This window comes from Puntigrus tetrazona, chromosome 15 (assembly GCF_018831695.1).
Source record: "Puntigrus tetrazona isolate hp1 chromosome 15, ASM1883169v1, whole genome shotgun sequence".
In the NCBI taxonomy this organism is placed as follows: Eukaryota; Metazoa; Chordata; class Actinopteri; order Cypriniformes; family Cyprinidae; genus Puntigrus; species Puntigrus tetrazona.
In genome coordinates this window covers 14,020,796-14,041,537 of record NC_056713.1, presented here as the reverse complement: position 1 = coordinate 14,041,537, position 20,742 = coordinate 14,020,796, and the positions used below count along the sequence as shown (strand labels likewise).

Here is a 20,742-nt window from a genome sequence, read left to right as displayed (position 1 = left end):
TCGCTTGATGAACAAGTTCAAACATTGATTCATAGAGTCATTTGAGTCGGCACTCCAAAGCGCTCCAGAAATAACTTACTCGCGCGCCGTTACGATTTCGTGGATTTTTTTTTTAAAACACCACTGTTTATCTTTGTGTTTTGTGTTTATTACACAAATACATAATGTGTACATATAAATGATGTTTGTTGATGTGCGGAATTAAAAAACTGCATATTAAAAATATGTAATATTAATATTAATCCAAAACTCTGTGTTTTGGGCTCTTTAGGGAATACATTTTTAAAAAGTAACTTTAGTATAAACATGTATTCTCGAGCGCCTTTTTACCAATCGGCTCCGGCGAGTCTCTAAAAAGATTCGGTTCAAAAGAACGATTCCACGGCGAATCGGACATCGCTAGAGGAGGGCAGAGAGAGAAAAATCACAGCCACCACCACCACAACATGATCATCACCCCACAGCCCGAACACACTGGTGTAAAAAACAACAACCTTGAGCATTTCGGGCCGAAACTGAGGTGTGGTCTCACCGTCGGTGCGCAAACGGGCCGTGTTTATCTCTGTTTTTAAACCGTCAGGGAGTGGATCTGTCTCGGACGCCATCTTTAGCAGCGACAGTAGCCCGGGAGAGTGAAGAGCTGCTGGGCCACCGTCAACCAGCACCGGGCTGGAGGAGTTTCTCTAGCGGACACTCGTGCTTGACAGCGATCGATAAGTTTGTCGGGACTGATTCGGGGTCGGTAGGCGTGTTTCTGTCCACCGGGGTTTGTTGTTGTTGTGCTCGGAGTAGTTTTCTTGGGCTGGCTGCTCATCCTGGCCTGTTGGGAGGGTAAGTAAGCTGCTAGCTCTTCTGCTAACTTGGGTTTCATGGCTAAATAATAATGTCTTGCCTTTTAACGCAGCAGAATGTCTTGGTTAAACGCTTTACTGTTTATTGTAGCCCGTTCCAGTCAGTTAACATTAAAACACAGCCGTGTCGATCCGAGTTTTACAGTTTCCACCCAAGTCATGGGTTTGACTTGAAGTTTGGCTGCAGGTGATGAAACTGTTAACAGATCGTTTGCATATTCATCATATAGAAATGCACATGTGTCTGCGGGGATTTTAGCTCTGGGGTGTGTGATCTTTGTGTAATAGGATGTCACCTTGTGTATGTTGTCTATTTATATCATGTATGTTAAGGTGCGTTGCTTTATTGTGGTCTGAAATACTTCAGATGTTGTCCCTGTGAAGTGCAGTTGAGCATCCAGGCTTCAGTATCTGTGCAAACAGCAGTTTAATTAGATGTATTTGTACAGACTGAACGATCATGATGGATGGACCTACTGTTTACGTTTTAAAATTTCCATCTGTCAACGGGATGCTGTCTTTATTGTAATAGATATGATGGCTCTTAGACCTTACGATTGCTTTATTGCTTCTGCCGGTCTTGTGTAGTGTTTCCTGCTGTCCTGCCTGTACCGTGCTCGTACACTGGCACAGTGGAAATGGTGATCTGATTGTAATGCAGTGAAGCTCTGCTGCATTTGTTTATGGCTTTGCATTGCTCATAAACATGCAAACCGGTGGTATGTGAACGAGAGGCTGAATGGTGCCTCTGTTGTCGAGAGACACTGCTTGCTTTCTCCACCGTGATTGTCTTTCTCTGACCTCATTGCTGTCTCTTAAATCTGGGCCTCTGTCCTCTCTCTGCAACAGCATCCGTTACACTGAGCCCTCGGGGTCTCCACTCCCACATCCATCTGATATCAGACCTCTGATTATCATTGATGTCATCAAGTGACTAACACAAGTTTGCTCTATCAGTTTTGACACTTTCCATGCATCCCTCACTCGGATGGCAGGATAATAATTGATTAAAATATCCCAAAGTATATCTGTTATCACAGAGGGAGAGTGCTTTATATATATATATATATATATATATATATATATATATATATATATGTGTGTGTGTATGTATATATATATATATATATATATATATATATATATATATATATATATATATATATATATATATATATATATATATATATATAAAATATTAGGATCAGATGTTGTGTTTTGTATCAGTATAACTGAAATTGTTAGTCACAGTATTTGCTTTTATTTATTATTCTATTTATTTATTTAGGATTATTATTATTAATATCACTGTACCGGTAGTTTAGACTTTCAGTAAAAATGTCACACATTATAAACACACATTTTTGTACATTTGATATTTGTCACAAAGGAATATTTTTCCTAAACTAAATTGTTAGTCGTAACATTTACATGCATTTATTTATATTTGTTTGTTTTTAATAATAAAAATAGTAATTAGTTATAATAGTATTGCTGGCACATGTGTGTAGGTTTGTACTTTTGCCTCCAATATATTCACTGGGAGCACCACAAATATAAAAATAGTTTTTTTTTTTTTTTTTTTTTTTTTTTTTCACATAGTATTATTATAGCAGATGAACACCGAATTCTGATGTATTCGTTTTTTATCTTGTGTTCAACATTGTTATCTGTTCTGCGGAGGTATATCATAAAGACATACCTTTGCTTATTTGCTTTTTTGTTGCTTATTGTTATAGAATAAACAATAATTATAACACACTTTTCTTTTTACGGTGATTACAAAGAGGCGTCTAGGGCTTTTCCAAAAGTCAACACTATATTGAAAAGTAACAGTAATATCATTATCAGATATTTAGCATCTAGAATGGTCTCTTAAATAATGCCAGTGGTACAATTTCCAAATCAAATGATCTCTGCAGGTGCAGCTGGGACGCAGGGCCTAATCACTCGCAAGGTCATACTCAGTGTTTATAAATACAAAGCGGTGCAGTGCTGGCACGGGACAGCATCTCTAAAGCTCTGGAGAAGGACAGGGTCAGAGCTGTGTTGTTGTTTGTCTGGCAAATGAAGGGAACTCCCTGCTTCGACGGTGGAGTTTCCTAGACATTCCTCCTAATCTGAATTTAAAGGATGTCATGATGCTTGTTTAAGGAGAGGGGTAAGTCGTTTGATATCCTGACGAATTCTCTCGGGCCGGACGGTGTTCGTGGACAGGGTCACTTAAGCGATGTTCATTTGATTAATATTATACACAAACAAACTGGGGTTTTGAACAGATGTATAACTATTTCCTTGTGTTTGCTGTGGCAGTTACAGTTCTGTTTTTCATCTTTTCGCACATTCCTAAATTGCAACTCAGCATTTCTCCATTTGTGTGGCTAAGCTGCGCCTCGACTCTAGTAGTTTTTGTTTAAACTTGTCAGTTCCTTGGAAACGGAGATAAAGTCTGAAGGAAATGAGTGAAGGAGTTAAGAATGTTGATGTTGACTTAAAGAGCTGATTAGCACTGAAATGGTTGATGGGAGATTTGAAGTGCCATTAGCACATGAGCTGAGTGAACAGGAAATAGAGAAACGCTGGGTGAAAGAAAGCAAGAGACATCATGTAGGCAGTTCCTGCCCTGCTGTTGTGTCGTCCTGTCCAGCCACATTCCTTCTGTGTGTCTGTTGAATGGCATGATAGGGTGTCATCTCGTTCTGCCCTTACAGCCTGTGTCACATGCTAAGCATCTGGCATTTAGCATGATTGGTTCGCATCCCTGCTTTTTAAATTCCATGTCAATGAATTTTAATTGAGGTGGAAAATCGGATGCAATACAGTCATTTGAAAGTTAATTTAAAGAACTAGAAAGAACAAGCATATATATATATATATATATATATATATATATATATATATATATATATATATATATATTAGTAATAATTGCAAACATTTGAATGGTATTGTAAAAAAAAAATGCAAACATGTAAATATATAAATTCATTCTTGTTTATTCATTCTATTTTGAAATTCTGCTTGGGGTATTTTTTAAAATGTAAATATATAAGTAAATTTTAAAGTTGTCGTCTTAAAAAAAACCTATCAGCCCCACACACCCAGGCTCAGATGATCATGAATGTTTTAATTACTTAATTTAATTTAATTAAAGTGATCATTGCATGCACCTTCATGCTTTGTGGAGAGCCTATTTACAACAGTTTACACAATATATAAGTACCTAAGGTTAATTGTTGTGAAAATATAAACAAATATAAATTCAAGTTTTTGCAACCTTTTAAAGCCATAAATAGAGAATAATCTGGCCCATTGTAAGTGTTTTTTTTTTTTAATAGCGTGTCTGTCGGCTCTGCATCTGTAGTTCTTGTGTGTGTAAAGGTGAACGAGATGGTGTGATTCGAGTGGGCTGATTGGTGTGTGTGTGTGTGTGTGTGTGTGTGGGCAGAGAGAGTGTGAGGCAGCTGGTGTGGTGGGAGGCCGGCGCTTGGGCCGGTCTTGTGACTGAGACATCAGCCCTGAGCTCTCAGCATTGTGTCTGTGCAGCCGATCATCTGAGCAGCACTGAGGGGGGAGCAGCGGCCCGAACCCAACCAGTTCCAGCAACAAACAAAGCACTATTTTAGAATGAGGTCATTCCTATGCGCCTATAGTTTGATGGTGTTTACTAGTAAAGCACACAGTGGAAATGAAGGCCGCTTGTGTAACCATGACAACCTTTCTAATAACCAGAGTATTACCTTTATTTATTTATTTTTGTGTGTGTGTCTTAAAGGTAACATCTCAGTGGGGTTTAAAATTCACTATTGATTTGACTGCAATAACACTATTGAGCCCAATTAAGCTGATTTGCAGTTTAAATTAATTTGTTACATAATTGATTACTTTTGCAACGTCCACACTAGAGGTGGGCAATATACCGGTAGACAGGATTAACCGGCAGAAATTTGTCCACTGTTAGACCTTGTGGACTGGGATCTTCTCTACTGTATTTACAAGCTCACATGATGTTGCTGTGTTACATGGTCATGCGTCTTTAATGAGTTACTCCACCCCAAAATGAACATTTTGACATTAATTACTTACCCGTAAATGCTTTGTTCGTATTCGGAACACAATTTAAGATATTTGGGATTAGGGTTACATCGAGCGGATACTCAGGAAATGTTTCTGTGGATCGGGTATCAATCAGGTGACACCGATAAAATCCGATATTGTGCATATACTATTCTGTGTTATTGTCAAGCCCCACAAAAGGCACAAAAACATTATAAAGCACAATCAAATTTTGTGCACTATGTTTTAAAGTTGTTTCATAGTTCAGTGTGAGGTACGGATGAATATTTTAAGTCATTAAATTCAACTTCATATAAACTCTTCATTCAGCTGCAGCTGTCTGTCATCCTACATTAGATTATGATTATATATTTTTTTCATTTGTTATTATTTTATAAAAAGTGAAGGTGTTTGTATGTAATAGATTGTGTTAAACACACAAAAGAGTGATGATAAAGTTTGGTTTGGTTTGCTAAAGTTATGGCATTTGTAAAGTTATGGCATTATTATAATTTTTTTTTAACATATCTAAACATCCTTAAATCATCCTTAATATACAAGATTGGTTTCATGTTTAAAACATACACAGAAATCTGTAAAATCGAAATCTGTTGAAGTTGTATTTTCAGATATTCATATTGTGAATACATGACATTTAATTTTAGAGTACACGTTTTCTCTGTTTGGTCTTAAAAGTCTTGTATTTACCTTCATAAAACCCGCAGAGATTCTGTTACAGCTGAATCACAGCTCATGAACTTTACGGTTATTGATCAGAACTGACTTGAGCTGAATGACTTGAATTTGGATTTGTCTTATTTTAAAAAGTTTGCATAATTGATTCTGTTCTTTTCCTGGTTGTTACTATGAAGCAGCTTTGAATAAAAAAGCTAAAAGAGGCTTATATGATGGCTGTGTTTCATGACGATGCCGTATTCCCTTTTAAGTGTACATGTTAGCTGTTCAGTCTGTCTTGTGTGTCGGCCCCGTGTCTGTCTAACCATGGACAAGGTGACACCGTTGCGCAAACTCCCAGGGTTTGCATTTGGAATAGTGACGGACGTTTGTAACTGCGACGCAGCGAAGCTGAATAAATTCTCAACAGAAAGATTACAAGGTGTGTCCATGTGGAATGATTCAGTACAGCTGTGGACCAGGTGTCACGATGACTTTCATTATATCGCTCTGTCAGTTAGTCAGTCTTGCACGTAAGCAGATAAGCATCATTCGAGAGGGTGTTCTGAGAGGATAGTTTGCAGCCTCTTGGCCATTGGCTCAGAGATGTTGTTGCCATGGAAACTGATGTGCTAGTTGTTGCTGGGCTTCAGATGGGAGCCGGTGCTGGAAGCAATCCCTCTCCAGAGTTTTGGCCTGAGTGTGCTTGACTGCTCTGACACTCGGCTTATTAACAACAGCCTCTCGCCAATAATCCACCCCACCTGCATCAGATGAAGTTAGATATACATAATAATCAGCTCTAACAGACATGTTTATTTCCATTTATAAATTGCGATTTACTTGAGGCTTTTTATACAAAATGATGATGATCCTTCAAGTCTAATATGCTGATTTGTTGTCAAGAAATATTTTCTTATAACTGGTGAAATTTGCTGAATTATTTTTGCGGAAATCATGATACACTTTTTTTTTTCTCCCTGTTTCTTTGACGAATAGATGTTTGGAAATGTTTGAATGTTTGGTAAACTGATATGTGACCCTGGACCTCAAAACCAGTCTTAAGTCTCTGGGTGACTGTAACCAAACAAGCAAAAATACATTGTATGCGTCAAAATTGTAAATTGTAAATCCTTTATGCCAAAAATCATTGGGATATTATGTGAAGATCATGTTCCATGAAGATATTTTGTAAACTTCCTACCGTAAATATTAAATCTAAATTTTTGATTTGGACATCTGTAAAGGTGATATTTCTCAGTTATTTGATATTTATTTATTTTATTATTATTTTTTTTTTTACAGATATATAAATGGTTGTATCTCGGCCAAATATTTTGATGTCCTAACAAACCATCAGTGCAAAGCTTACTTATTCAGCTTTTAGACAATGTATAAATCTCAATTAGGAAAAATCAACTCTTATGACTGGTTTTGTGATCCAGGGGCACATATTTTCTACTGACACACTACTGCAAAATATTGAAATAATGCACATAAATAAATTTTTTGAAAATACTAGTGGTCCAATCATTTTGGTCACCGCTGTGTTTTTGTGTGTATATAATACACACACACACACACAGACACGATAATAACATATAACGTATGTAGAAATGTCTTGTGGAGACCCGTGTTGGGGATGGCTTGACATATTCAGTGGACAGAATGATCTTAAATAGAGCAGCAGGCTAGATAGGAAGCAGAGGGCTGTGGAGTCATTCTGGAGGTTGACTCTCTCTCTCTCTGTGTTTGTAAGAATGGAAGAGCCTCTGATGTTATGACTGCAGCTCCTGGTTGTCTCTTGCACACTTCCTCCCTCCTTCTCTCCGAGGCTCACAAGAGGAACTCACTGACCACATCTGCTGTAATGCGCAAACCAAGCTTATCAGCCTAGAGTATTTTGCCGCAAACAGCAGCTTAAGCATTTATGATTCCTCCTTATTGTTAAGTCATGGCACAGGAGTGTTGATGTATACATATGCAATGGAGTCAAAATGTCCTCAATGAAAACTGCAGTAACACAATTGAATGTGAAGTATTTTCTGATTTAATAACAATTTTCTAAAGCAGTGCTTCACTCTCTCTGTCAGGTTTTGGTCCGTATGAGGCCACTGTCTTGCAGATGAGCCATCAGTGGGGGCTGTCGTGTCGCAGACCCAGATAGTGACTGGCGGCTGCGGCCCAGGCCCTGCCCCCTCTCAGCATGCCCAACGCTGCTCGCGCAGGGAGTCTGAAGGACCCCGAGATCGCAGATCTCTTTTTTAAAGAAGACCCTGAAAAACTCTTCTCGGACTTGAGAGAGATTGGTCATGGCAGCTTCGGCGCTGTATACTTTGTAAGTACTTTTGCATCTCCCAAGAAAAGGGCATAGTCATACAATTTTTTTTTTACTAAATTAATGAATTTGTGTGTGTTTTTTTTTCTTTGTTCGTTTTTTTAAGGCACGGGATGTGCGGACCTCAGAGGTGGTGGCCATCAAGAAAATGTCATATAGTGGAAAACAGTCTAATGAGGTGAAAATAAACACAAATTTTCTCATGTTGCTCTGATTACACAAGATTTTGTCTCCTTCCAGACTGCAACATGCATGTGTTCCATGATTCATTATTTAATCAGAGCTTCATTTTCTGTTTATCAATGAATGTGTTAAAGGTTTAAACTGCAGATTTGATCTCGTTAAAGCACTGACGGGAGTGTAAAGTTCTGTGGGTGATCTACTGACAATGCGCACATTATAGTACACAGAGACAGCCAGCACATTTACAAAATGACCGATGCAATTTACCAAGAGCACCACAAATTGGCATAAGCTCGCAAACAAGCAAAGCTGATAATAATCAGGTATGAATAGCCTACTAACAACATGGGTGCAAAGTGGGTTAAGACAGCAGACATACTTATTTGGGTGTTAAATAATGGCACGAATACCAGCAGATGGACTAATGCAAACATTGGTAAACCACGCCTGCTCCTCCCTTTTTTGTCTGAAAAGAAAACTCCTACAAATGCATATGCAATATAAGAGTACCAGTCTTATAAACAGATATGAAGGAAAATTAACTGTCTATTGACTCTTTATCTGAAAGTGCATTTCATATGCATTGGTTCATTGTATAACTGTTTGCTTTCTCTTTTTTGTTCCAGAAATGGCAGGATATCATAAAGGAGGTGAAATTCCTTCAGAGGATAAAGCACCCAAACAGCATAGAGTATAAAGGATGCTACCTGCGAGAGCACACAGCATGGGTAAAAAAGAAAACAACAACTAGATAGCAGCTATCAGATCACATATCTGTTTTTCTATATGCATGGACTATTTGCTGATACGTGTCTCAAATCAAATCAATCAAATCAAATCACAAATGTCTCTGTCTCTCTAGCTGGTTATGGAGTACTGTCTGGGGTCTGCCTCAGATCTCCTCGAGGGTAAGCTTTGGTGTTTTGATGCTTGCTTAATGTGCCGATTCCTACAAAGATATGTGGACTCTATATACGGCCTCAAGTTACAAAAGAGCATTTATTTATAGAATTATTTGTTTATCTTCAGAGAGACCTCTACAAACTAATTTTTTTTACCTACAGTACACAAAAAACCTTTACAAGAGATGGAAATAGCAGCGATTACTCATGGTGCTTTGCAGGGGTTGGCGTACCTCCACTCCCACAACATGATTCACAGGTGAGTGCTTGTGTTAGCGAGTTAGTTAAGACCAACGGACCAACTGTTCTACTGTGATACAACGGTTCAGGACAGTGTTGCCACCTTTGTTTTGTAGACATTACTACAAAGCTAATTTAATGCACATATGTGAATGTACAAAGTTAAAAGTGAAGTATATTTTGGACTCTCTCTAAGAAGAGATTCTTAAAAACAAAACAAAAAATGAATAAATACATATAGCTGATAATGTAATGTACAAAACTTCAAATTCACCTCTCATATAATGTCTATTATATATTCACAAAACTGTTAATTTGAGAAAGTATAATACCAGTGCAATTAACTGAGCACTGAAATGGCAAGTATTTGCAGTTTAATATGCCTTGTCAGTATTTAAGTCTGTAGCTATACAAAATGTTTTGAAGACCTGTAAATGTTGATATTATTAGCCATATTATGCAGGGCAGTGTACGGTTCAGTTTTGTACATTTACCCTCACGTGACTGTTTGACAGGGATATCAAGGCTGGGAATATCCTGCTCACAGAGCCTGGACAGGTGAAGCTGGCAGATTTTGGTTCTGCTTCAATCGCCTCTCCTGCTAATTCATTTGTGGGTACTCCTTATTGGTGAGTTGCCCATTTATCTTTAATGGTTATAAACTTCAAAGTCTGTATAATTAAATTTTTCATAGGCAAGTCTGCAGTTAATCAGATTTTAAGGGCTTTAAAAGTTCTGTTTGGTTCTGCCTAGGCCTTCCAACTAGTAAAATTTGTTATTTTCTAAATTATGGTTGTATTATGTTTTTCTTAAAACGTTTGCTCTTTCCTCTACCTCAGGATGGCCCCAGAGGTGATCCTGGCAATGGATGAGGGTCAGTATGATGGAAAAGTTGACATCTGGTCTCTAGGAATAACCTGTATTGAATTAGGTGAGATGAAACAGGATTTATCATTTCTTTGCCAAAGTACCTAGTCTGTTTTACTGATAATCTTCTTGTCCTTTAGCTGAAAGAAAACCACCACTCTTCAACATGAATGCAATGAGTGCCTTATACCACATCGCACAGAATGAGAGTCCAACCCTGCAGTCCAGTGAATGGTGAGTGACTTTTCCCTCATGTTCATTAACCTTTCTCAACTCAAAAGGTGCATTGTTTGAAATCCTCTCGCTCTTTCTTTTCCCAGGACGGACTACTTCAGAAACTTTGTGGACTCCTGCTTACAGAAGTTGCCCCAAGATAGACCTAACTCTGAAGAACTGCTGAAAGTAAGTTAAAGAAAGTTCACTGTTCAAACAGAAGGATGGAGTTCAGTGAGTTCTCTTTTGAAGATTCTTCTGCAATGCTTAGGGACACTGTAAGAATTCATTTATTTTAATGTGATCTTTTCTATCTTCACCACACTTTGATGCCTTTAGCTGTTATTCTGAAAGCTCTGGCTTTCTGATGTTTTCTCATGTCTGACACAAGGGAGTTTGTAACGCAAAGCCTAACAACAAAAAGTTTATTTGTTGACCTGTTTGAGATAGTAGTTCAGATTAATAATGATTCTTACATTAATATAACAATAATAAAACAACGAAAAAAAGTTTTCTTCTTAAAAATTTTTAACTTTTTTGTTTTGTTTAGTTTTTTTGCTTTCAGTTGTTTTTTAGTTTGTTGCAAATACCTGAAATTACTTCTTACAAAAAATGTTCAAAACAGCTGTGCTGTTTAATATTTTTGTGGAAATAATGATGCATGTTTCAGGATTCTTTGACAAAAAAAAAATTCAAACGAAGAGTTACTGTCACTTGTGAATTATTGCTGAATTTAAAATGGTTTCTAGTTAATTTCTTTAAAAAAATATAACATTACTTAATCCATTCTTTTGAATGGCAATTGAACGCTGCAATATGTGAGTCTGCTCTTTCAGTTGAAGCTGATATTTTACAGTAAAAATTCTCACTGTGTGTCTTTTGAAGCATATAACCTTTTATCGTGATCATCATAACCTTGTCTTTCTGTGTCAGCATGCATTTGTCCAGCGCGAGCGTCCGGAGTCAGTGCTTATTGACCTAATCCAGCGCACCAAAGATGCTGTGAGAGAGTTGGACAACCTGCAGTACCGCAAAATGAAAAAGATCCTCTTCCAGGAGGCTCACAATGGCCCTGCAGCAGAGGTCCCAGACGACGAGGAGGTCAGTTATTGTAATAGCATATCTCAACCTCCTTCGACCTTGGTACCCTGCCAAATGTGTTTTACAGTGTTCCTGCCAAGGGAGGAAGTTGTGTTTTGTCCTAGTTTATAGAATCGCATGGCCTCAACACATACAGGATATTTTTACAAAAAGGATGTTTCCATTCATGTAATGTGTTGTAGGAGGTGGAGCACAGTGTTGGCCGCACAGGCACAGTGAACAGTGTGGGCAGTAACCAGTCCATCCCTAGCATGTCCATCAGTGCAAGCTCACAGAGCAGCTCAGTTAACAGCCTGCCTGACGCCACAGATGCCACTGATGATAACAAGAGCGAGGTGGACTTGATGGAGAAAGACCAAACCATCATACCCAACAGCTCCATGAAACATGTCAAACCGGTTTGTGCATGTCCACAAAGTATTTATTTATTCTCTACCACAGTGCCTTGCTTTGTATTATATGCAAAGGGCGTATACTTCTTTCTCATCTCATCTCCGAATGCAGAAATAAAGTAAACTGTGCTTGGTTACTTTAAATGTCAATCAGACAGCCTCTTCCTGGCTGGAATTAACAGCCTTAATCATGGACCAGACCTTTTGCAGTTTAGTCAAAGACTACAAAACATTACAAATTGATAGTTAAGGCAAAGTAATGAAAGTTGATTACTAAAGGGCTTAATAAGGTGCATCTAGCTTTTAAGAGGTCAGATCTTTGAAATCCAAAGCACACTGTGTCTATTATGTCTACGTAAATTATGCTTGTATACCTACTTTGTCTGAAGGAGGAAGAGAGCTACCAGGAAGATACAGAGTCTCAGAAACAGCCCACAGAGCCTCAGTCTCCCCCAGCACAGACTCCACGGCGTCAATACCGGAATCGAGAGCATTTTGCCACCATTCGCACAGCCTCCCTGGTGAGAGCCAGATTAGCACCCAAGAACAGACTCAGAGAGTCTGTTTCTTCTTTGATCACTTCAAGTTTAATAGTTCACTTGAGGGATCTTTTTTGTGTGCCTTAGGTGACGCGTCAGATTCAAGAACACGAGCAGGACTCTGAGGTGCGTGAGCAGATGTCTGGCTACAAACGAATGCGCAGGCAGCACCAGAAACACCTTCTGGTCCTTGAGAACAAACTGAAGGGCGAGATGGACGAGCACAGACTTAAGCTAGACAAAGAACTGGAGAACCAGAGGAACAGCTTTGCTGCTGAGATGGACAAACTCATCAAGAAGCACCAATGCACCATGGAGAAAGATGTACTGTAACATTATACAAAATTGAATCATTAATTGTTGATGTGTAAGGTCAAAAAGTCAGAATCATCAGTTTGTGATGCATCATTCTGTTTTTTAGGCCAAGACTTTTACCAACGATGAAAAGAAATTCTTGCAACACATTCAGAGCCAGCAAAAGAAGGAGCTCAACAGCTTCCTGGAGTCTCAGAAACGCGAGTACAAACTACGCAAGGAACAGCTCAAAGAGGTAAGGAAGCCAATCTGGACAGCTTCATACTTATCCTCATTATATTCAATTGCACATTCCCATTTATTGCACTTTTTCATTGTAGGAGCTGAATGAGAACCAGTCCACACCAAAGAAGGAGAAGCAGGAGTGGCTGTCCAAGCAGAAGGAGAACTTCCAGCACTTCCAGGCAGAGGAGGAGGCCAACCTACTTCGCCGGCAGCGGCAATATTTGGAGCTTGAGTGCCGCAGGTTCAAACGGCGAATTCTCATTGCACGTCACAACGTGGAGCAAGATCTAATGAGAGAGGTCAGCAGACAGACAGCTTGCATGTACACAAACTCACAAATCCAAATTTAGTTTCCAATTTTTGTCTTTAAACTGAGCCAGAAATAAGTGACAATAATTAGTCTGGCATTTTTCTGTTCTCAGGAGCTGAATAAGCGTCAAACGCAGAAGGATCTAGAGCACGCCATGCTGCTCCGACACCACGAGTCTATGCAGGAGCTGGAGTTCAGACACCTGAGCAACATCCAGAAGATGCGTGCAGAGCAGATCCGCCTGCAGCACCAGACAGAGCTCACCAACCAGCTGGAGTACAACAAGCGCAGGGAGAGGGAGCTCAGACGCAAACACGTCATGGAGGTGCGACAGCAGCCCAAGAGCCTCAAGGTAATGTTTCCGGTCAAGGCTGTATTTTGCAATTCCTTGAAAAGAGACTTAATGTGTGCTATAGCATAGTGGTTGAAGAACTGGGCTGGCAACCAACTTGTTGTTCAATTACAGTGTTTGCCAAATTACTATTTAAAATTAAAATAAGATTTATGATTGCTTAGGGCATGAGAAAAATCTGACCCAGCTGATTTCTTTTGATCAATGAGGTTTTGAATTTTTCTGTCATTTATTGTTTGTATTTAGTCAACTAACTGTTGTTGTTGTTCAACTGTTTACTGGTTGATTAATTAATTTCAAATTGCTTTTACTGCTTGTGTATTTATGACTGCTAGCTATTGATTGTTTGCTGGTTTTCATTGTATTTATTTGTATATTTTTAAATAGTCTTTGCTAAAAAATAATCCAAAATGCTGACATGGCATTAAATAAAATAAACTTATATACTACTATAACTGCTAGCTATCCACCATTTTTTAAACACAAACGTGTCCAATTTGAATGCTCCTTAAGTAAAGGGTCACATCAATCTGATACCAGCCCATCACTTTCTTCAGAAAGACCAACTAAATGATTTTGGACATATGTAGTTTTTCATATCCCCAATGTCTTCTTTTTTCGTGACTTTGTTAAGTTTGCTGGTGTTTATTTTGTCTCTGACAGTCCAAAGAGCTCCAGATCAAGAAACAGTTCCAAGATGCATGTAAGACCCAGACCCGGCAGTACAAAGCCCTGCGAAACCAGCTGCTGGAGAGCATACCAAAACCTGAACACAAGACCATGCTGAAGAGACTGAAGGAAGAGCAAACCAGGAAACTAGCAATCCTCGCCGAACAGTATGACCACACCATCAACAACATGCTCTCCACACAGGCTGTGAGTATCAGACTGAGAACAAAATTGTAAAGCGTTTTCACCATCAATCTCTGATCAACTAATATAGGTGATCTCTCTCAGTTGCGTCTAGACGAGGCACAGGAGGCGGAGTGTCAGGTGCTGCGGATGCAGCTGCAGCAGGAATTGGAGTTGTTGAATGCATATCAGAGTAAGATCAAGATGCAGACGGACGCTCAGCAGGAGCGAGAGAGGAAGGAGCTGGAGCAGAGAGTGTCCCTCCGGAGAGCCCTACTGGAGACTAAGGTCCTACAGAGTCATTTAAAAACAATTGCTTTCACATTTGTTTTTATTTATTTTACTTAAACTTAATAATCACGATTAATCATTGGACAGCAAAATAAAACAATAGAAGTTGCCTATTTATGCAATGCCATTCATATTTAATAATGTCTTAAGTGTGCAAATGCTTTTTGAGGGCCACTGTAAAAAACTTTAACAAATTTTTTTTTACTGAATTAAACTTGACTGGTGTGTCCCACAGATCGAAGAGGAGATGTTGACCTTGCAGAACGAGCGCACAGAGCGGATCCGTAGCCTGCTGGAGCGTCAGGCTCGAGAAATCGAGGCCTTCGACTCAGAGAGCATGCGTTTGGGCTTCAGCAACATGGTCTTGGCCAACATCTCTCCTGAAGGCCTCAGCCACAGCTTCCCAGGGGCCCCAGCCAGTTGGATCCCCCATCAGCATCACTCAGATGGCTCTCAGGGGACACAGTGGGGCAGCAGCTCTGGTTCAGGGGCTGGCCATCACTACCACTCAAGTCAGGGAGGAGCACAGGCCCAGCAGGGCTGGAGCCAAGCCATCCCAGGAGGTGGGCTTCCTCCGTGGGGCCACTCCCCCTCAGGCCCCCAAGGGGCCATGCCAAAAAGCAGTGGGGGGATGCGGAACAGCCCTCAGGCACTTAGGAGGACCACCTCAGCGGGGCGCACTGAGCCGGGCATGAGTAGGAGCACCAGCATCACATCTCAGATATCCAACGGTTCGCACCTGTCTTACACATAGACACCAGTGCGTTTGTGCCAACCCTGCACACAAAAAAACACACACAGGGTAGGGGAACGCACTGGCCCACACTAAACTCTGGCACAGAGAGCAGAGCCAACTACACTCATCTACCTATCTCCCTCTATCCCTTCTTTCTTTTCCTTGGCTTTCTCATTTCACTTGCAATGATAGCAAATATCGCTCAGGTCAAAAGAAATTCTAACTTTGTATGACGCTTGTTTGACAGCCATGCAGAGCTAAAGTCGAAAACACTAGTCTGATTTAAAGCTCACTTGATGAGATTCATTTAATGCAAAATATAGATATAGATATATATGAAATAGATGTTTATTAATTTAGCTTTAGTCCACTTAATGTGTGGATTCATAAACCAAAAGGATGTTAAAAGGAGATGTTGGCCATAATTCTTAAGACTTGCATAATGATTATGTAAGTATACAATCTAAGCTGTCAGCCTGCTGTCATGCTCTCAGGAAAATTATTTGGGTTTTAATAAAATAAAGAAATGGATTATGTGTGTGCAGTATATGGGTTAAGAAGAGAGCTGGCCAATCTGTTGATTTTTAAGTGAAAGTGTTGTCAGGTTTTTAAGTTGGATGATTTTTTTTTTTGCAGAGAAGGGTTTGCCTACATCAAGTACTGTACTGAAATTAATGTGAATAAATACAAACATTTCAATAGGTTCAAAACTTGATCTTACAGACGTGTTACATGTTTAGTCAGAGAGTTAGGGTCAGTGGGGCTGTCTTGGATTTTAAACAGTGCCGGCAAGCACAAATGTGTTCATATCTCCAGCATACTTTTCATTTAGTCTGTACTTGCATTAAGTAACCTAATTATGGCCAGACAACCTGTCTTCAGTCTTCTTAGCATTTTGATACACCCTTCATTTTATTAGTTTCAGCCAGCTTTCATCTGGATCAGGTGTCCAGACACATTTAGATGTGGTGCTTTCTTGATTATTTGTTGTTTGTGATGCTTTAGGTGTGCAATGCCAGATTAAAGATATCAGATATATTTTCAGTGCCTTGAATGTGTCAATGGTTTAATTACTCAGTACAGACATGCCAAGATGAATGTTTTCATGTAGGTTAAAAAAAAAAAACTCAAAAAAATGTTGTTTACTCATGTTCCCCAAGCTAATGAAGGGACAGTATTGGCCCGTTTAAGAAGAGTGCGTGATGGTGCGAATATATTTTGTTGTACACCTAAACATGAGCTTATATTATCCCACTATGTAATGCTAAACTCTTTATGTTAATAAATGTTTGAGGTGCCTTTGAATAGCTGCCAAGCAGAAGCACTTTATGTAGTGTGTTGTGTTCTGAGGAATATTTTTACAAGCGTTCTCAGCTATGGAAATGACTAACGCAGCTGTAAACTGTAGTGTGTGATGGCGGATGTCCAGGGTGTTTACTGTTACTCTTTTAAAAGAATTCTGTGGTCATTTTAAGGAAGAGCTAGATATGAATTTGTCAGTGGGTTTAGTGCAGTACTGTCATGATTTCTTGAATGGAATGAATGCAGAAACTGTTTGAATGTACTCTGTCCTTCATCAGGTTTGTGTCATGTATTTGACACTCTGGGAATGTAAGGAATGGTAGAAGCATTTTTCTGTAGGTCATGACAGCAGGCTTTGTTATGTGACACTTAACTGGCTCTTTTGGAGCAGGCAAACACTTTTGATTTGGTCTCATGACCTCCACACTAAATAGCAAACGGTGTGTTCACTGTTTCATGCTTATTCACTACCAGTCAAATGTTTGGACAAACCTACTGCTTAGGGTTTTTTTTTTTTTACCACTTTTTACTATATTTTAAAATACTAATATATTCAGTATACATACACTATGGTTAAAAAGTCTGGGGTTGGGAATATTTTTTTTAGAATTTAAAGAAGTCTCTTAATGCTTCTGTTTTAATATATTTTCAAATTTAATAAATTCCTGTAATGGCAAAGCTGATTTTAAGCAGTTTTCAGTGTCACATGATCCTTTAGAAATAATTATGAATACTGATTGATTTCTCCCTATTAGGCTAATTCATATTTTTAAAAAAAAAAAATTTTCAGGACACACTTAATGAATAGAAAATTTAAAAGAACAGCATTTATTTGAAATACTTGCTGAATCTAAATAATTTCTTTCAAAAAATATTACTGACCTTAAACTATTGAATAGTAGCGTATATATAAAAGTGTAGTCTTATTTCAGTCAAACAGCTTCAGCCAAGTAGATTCTTAATCTTTTCAGCATGTATTACAATTCTTCAAGAATCAAGTTTAAAAAAAACACAGCTTTTCACTACATATAAGGAAATATTATTTTAAATACACAGTATTAATTATATTTACCTACAAGTAAGTTTACAAAAGCTTATGAGAAATGCCAAGCAGAGATGTTTATGAACATACATATTGTGATATTCATCGTGATATTCATTTTTCTTTTAAACGATTCACTGGCGTGAATCAATTTCACCAGCTTTATTGTTTTTGCTTAAATCTCTTCTAATGGGAAACTTAACGGCCAAATTCTCTCCGCCAGGTTAATGAGGTGCATGCCAGGATTCTTTTCAATGGTATTGGAGTTAGCACGCTTGCATTTATTCAGGGCTGTCCGTGTTTGACTGGTAGTGTTGTTTATCCTGTATTTAATGAAATCAATAGCTGCCCCAAAGATTTAACAGCCAAAAAAGGTATTTTCTCCCTCACTTGTTGGCTGTTATAAGCGAGTAAGATGACCGAGTCCGCGAGCAGAATTTCGCAGGGATCTTTCCATCCCCTCTCCCCTGCTCTCTTCTGTCCTCTGTGCCGCCCGTGCCGCAGGTGTCAGCTCCCAGTATTGTGAGGATATGAGCTGTGCTGCCGATGCCCCTGCCTGCCCTTACTCTCCCTCACTGCTTCACATGCCATCACTCCTCGCCAAGCTCCGCCTGGATCCAGCGTTTCAATGCACGGATGCCTGAATGCACTTTCTTGGGGGAACTTTTCAAGCTAACTCTTTGTTTTTCCCAAGCGAGTTTATCTAGTCGGTTTGCTTTACATCACTTTGACTGCAGGAGTCGCGTTGACTGACTCGTTCTTGCAAAATTTTTACTCATGTTTTAACACTTTTGATGGAGTACAATGTTACCCTCCCCCTTCAGTTTCCATTGTGCAATCATTGGTGAAAACGAAACTCTCCGGGCAGGACTTGTTTCTCCCTTTCCTTAATATCCCAAAACATTTTTGTGTGACCCTTATTACCAAATGAATCCAGCTCTAATGTGAAAGAGCAGAGAAAAAAAAAAGTGTACCTAACAAACTCTAGAGTCTGGAGAGAGTGTTCATATTGTATATTTGGTTTAAAATAAATTCAAAATGCATAGAAATGAACTGAACTGAATCCACGACATACATCCCCTTCCATCAAGATTCTCTGCGTATAGACAAAGGTTTTAAAAGAAATCTATTAAGAATTGTAAAATATGTACCTTTAAAAGGGGTTTTTGGCCTGTGTATAAGGAGCCTCTGTGTTCCGGGGGCCTCAGAGTTGAACTTCAGGGAGTAGTGTGTGTTTACACGTCACCTCTGCACACTTTGTGTTTCCATTTGTATTAGAAAATCTGTCTGTTGATCACAGGAACATTTGAGGTCCTCTTTATTCTGAACCCTCCGTTCACGCGATTGCCAGAGTGTGCAGCTTAAGAGCTATAAAAGGCACAGAAAAGAGGCAAATGTTTCCGTTTCGAATCCTCCCATATTTCGTAACCCACAGATGATCCGTTTTGTTTTTTTGTTTTTTAATACCTTTTTGGGTGAGGGCTGTTCGAATTTGGTTGGCATTATTCGTAAATGTGTCATACCTGCCACCGATATAGATTACACATTTTATTTTTTATTTGATCCTAGTTTGAAACTTGTCCTACTGACTGAATTTAGGGGATATGTAAGTAATACTGATGTAAGAGAAATATTAGATTGAAATACAAACTTATTTTCTAAATAATGGAGGTTCGACCTCTGGTCAAACACTGTGCCATCCCACAGCTGCCAAGCCCGGTCACTACTGCATTGTGTCCTCTCCTGTTGACAGGCTATGAAAGAGTGATGGTTATTTCAGTTCTGATGGACCTAGACTCTCCCTATCGTCAACACTACAAGAAATGAAACGGGGAGCGATAGAGAGGGGCTGGTCTACGGGGAAGGGCTACATTTCTTGTAAAGAACATCAGTATTCATTTGCCGTGGTGGAAATGGCATACTAACGTACTGCGTACCGAAAAGTAGCGCGTTAGTGTGCCGTTTCACACGTGTCCATTGTCCTCTGGCTCAGCATCACCACTATAACTCATATGTAATCTGTATCAAAATGTATAGATCGTGTATCATGTTATTGAATGTCTAAAAAGAATATACAAAAAAGTTTTAAAAAATACAGAATAAATGGCTTGAAATTGTATTAAAGTATTCATGAATCAGAGAAAACAAAGTCTAGAGATAAATGAACTATTTTTTTTGTTCTGTAATTACTGTTGTGTTGATGGAGGAACACTGGTCAGAGGATCCGCTGTAATAAAAGTAAATTTAGTACAACATCACGTCTGACTTTTTTGTTTGTTTGTATCAATTCACTTCTTTACAATATTGATTCTTGTATTGACTATTTGATGTTTTTTGCTTTCTGGTGTCTCTGCATTTTCTTTTTTTTTTTTTTTTTTTTACAAGCTTTTTGATACTGACCGACAGAAAACATTTGGTTATGGTTACACAGAGTTTTATCTTTGTAATAATAATTACTGTTATTAATATTATGTTTTCCTATCTATAAGTAAATGTAGCTCTCAAAAACAATATGCTGAATACAGTTTTGTGTAGCATTTCACAGCAGAAGACTGTTTAATAACACTGGTATAACAAAATTCACAGAGCTTTTCTAAATTAATTTTTTTTTTTTTTTAAAGAAAATGTTTTGTACTTATATTGTTTAAAAGCACTATTTTTGGTGCATTAATCTCTCTCTCTCTCTCTCTCTCTATACACACATGTTCAAAACCCGTTTTGAATAAGAAGCTAAATGAATCATAATAAAATAATTGCATTACAATAGCAATAACAAATAAACGTATCCAACTAAGCCATTTTAGTTTATTTTAAGTTGTAACTTTGCTGGGTAATTTAGCATTTAGGTTTTTTCCTATATGTATTTACGATAACTTATCTTACAACAATTATCAAGAACATTTTGAACCGATAAATAATATACTTCCTAGTTAGCAAGTTGGCAGATGACGTCAAGGAGT

General features: G+C 38.6%; 1 protein-coding gene across 3 annotated transcripts; it reads left to right on the top strand.

Annotated features, from left to right (window-relative positions):
• Positions 1-388: 388 nt before the first annotated feature.
• Positions 389-20,040, top strand: taok1a (TAO kinase 1a). 3 transcript variants are annotated; one of them, XM_043258394.1, is made up of 20 exons: positions 389-520; positions 7,676-7,920; positions 8,027-8,098; positions 8,730-8,831; positions 8,966-9,011; positions 9,168-9,264; positions 9,761-9,874; positions 10,085-10,176; positions 10,253-10,346; positions 10,433-10,514; positions 11,259-11,426; positions 11,609-11,824; positions 12,208-12,339; positions 12,445-12,681; positions 12,779-12,907; positions 12,993-13,196; positions 13,320-13,559; positions 14,223-14,435; positions 14,517-14,699; positions 14,938-20,040. In XM_043258394.1, exons 2-20 carry the CDS (start codon positions 7,789-7,791, stop codon positions 15,454-15,456), a joined length of 3,072 nt encoding a protein of 1,023 aa, XP_043114329.1. In that variant the 5' UTR covers positions 389-520; positions 7,676-7,788; the 3' UTR covers positions 15,457-20,040. The 3 variants fall into 3 exon arrangements, with proteins under 3 accessions (XP_043114329.1, XP_043114328.1, XP_043114330.1); XM_043258393.1 differs by having other exon boundaries at positions 395-831; XM_043258395.1 differs by lacking the exon at positions 11,609-11,824 and having other exon boundaries at positions 397-831.
• The last annotated feature ends 702 nt before the right edge of the window (positions 20,041-20,742 follow it).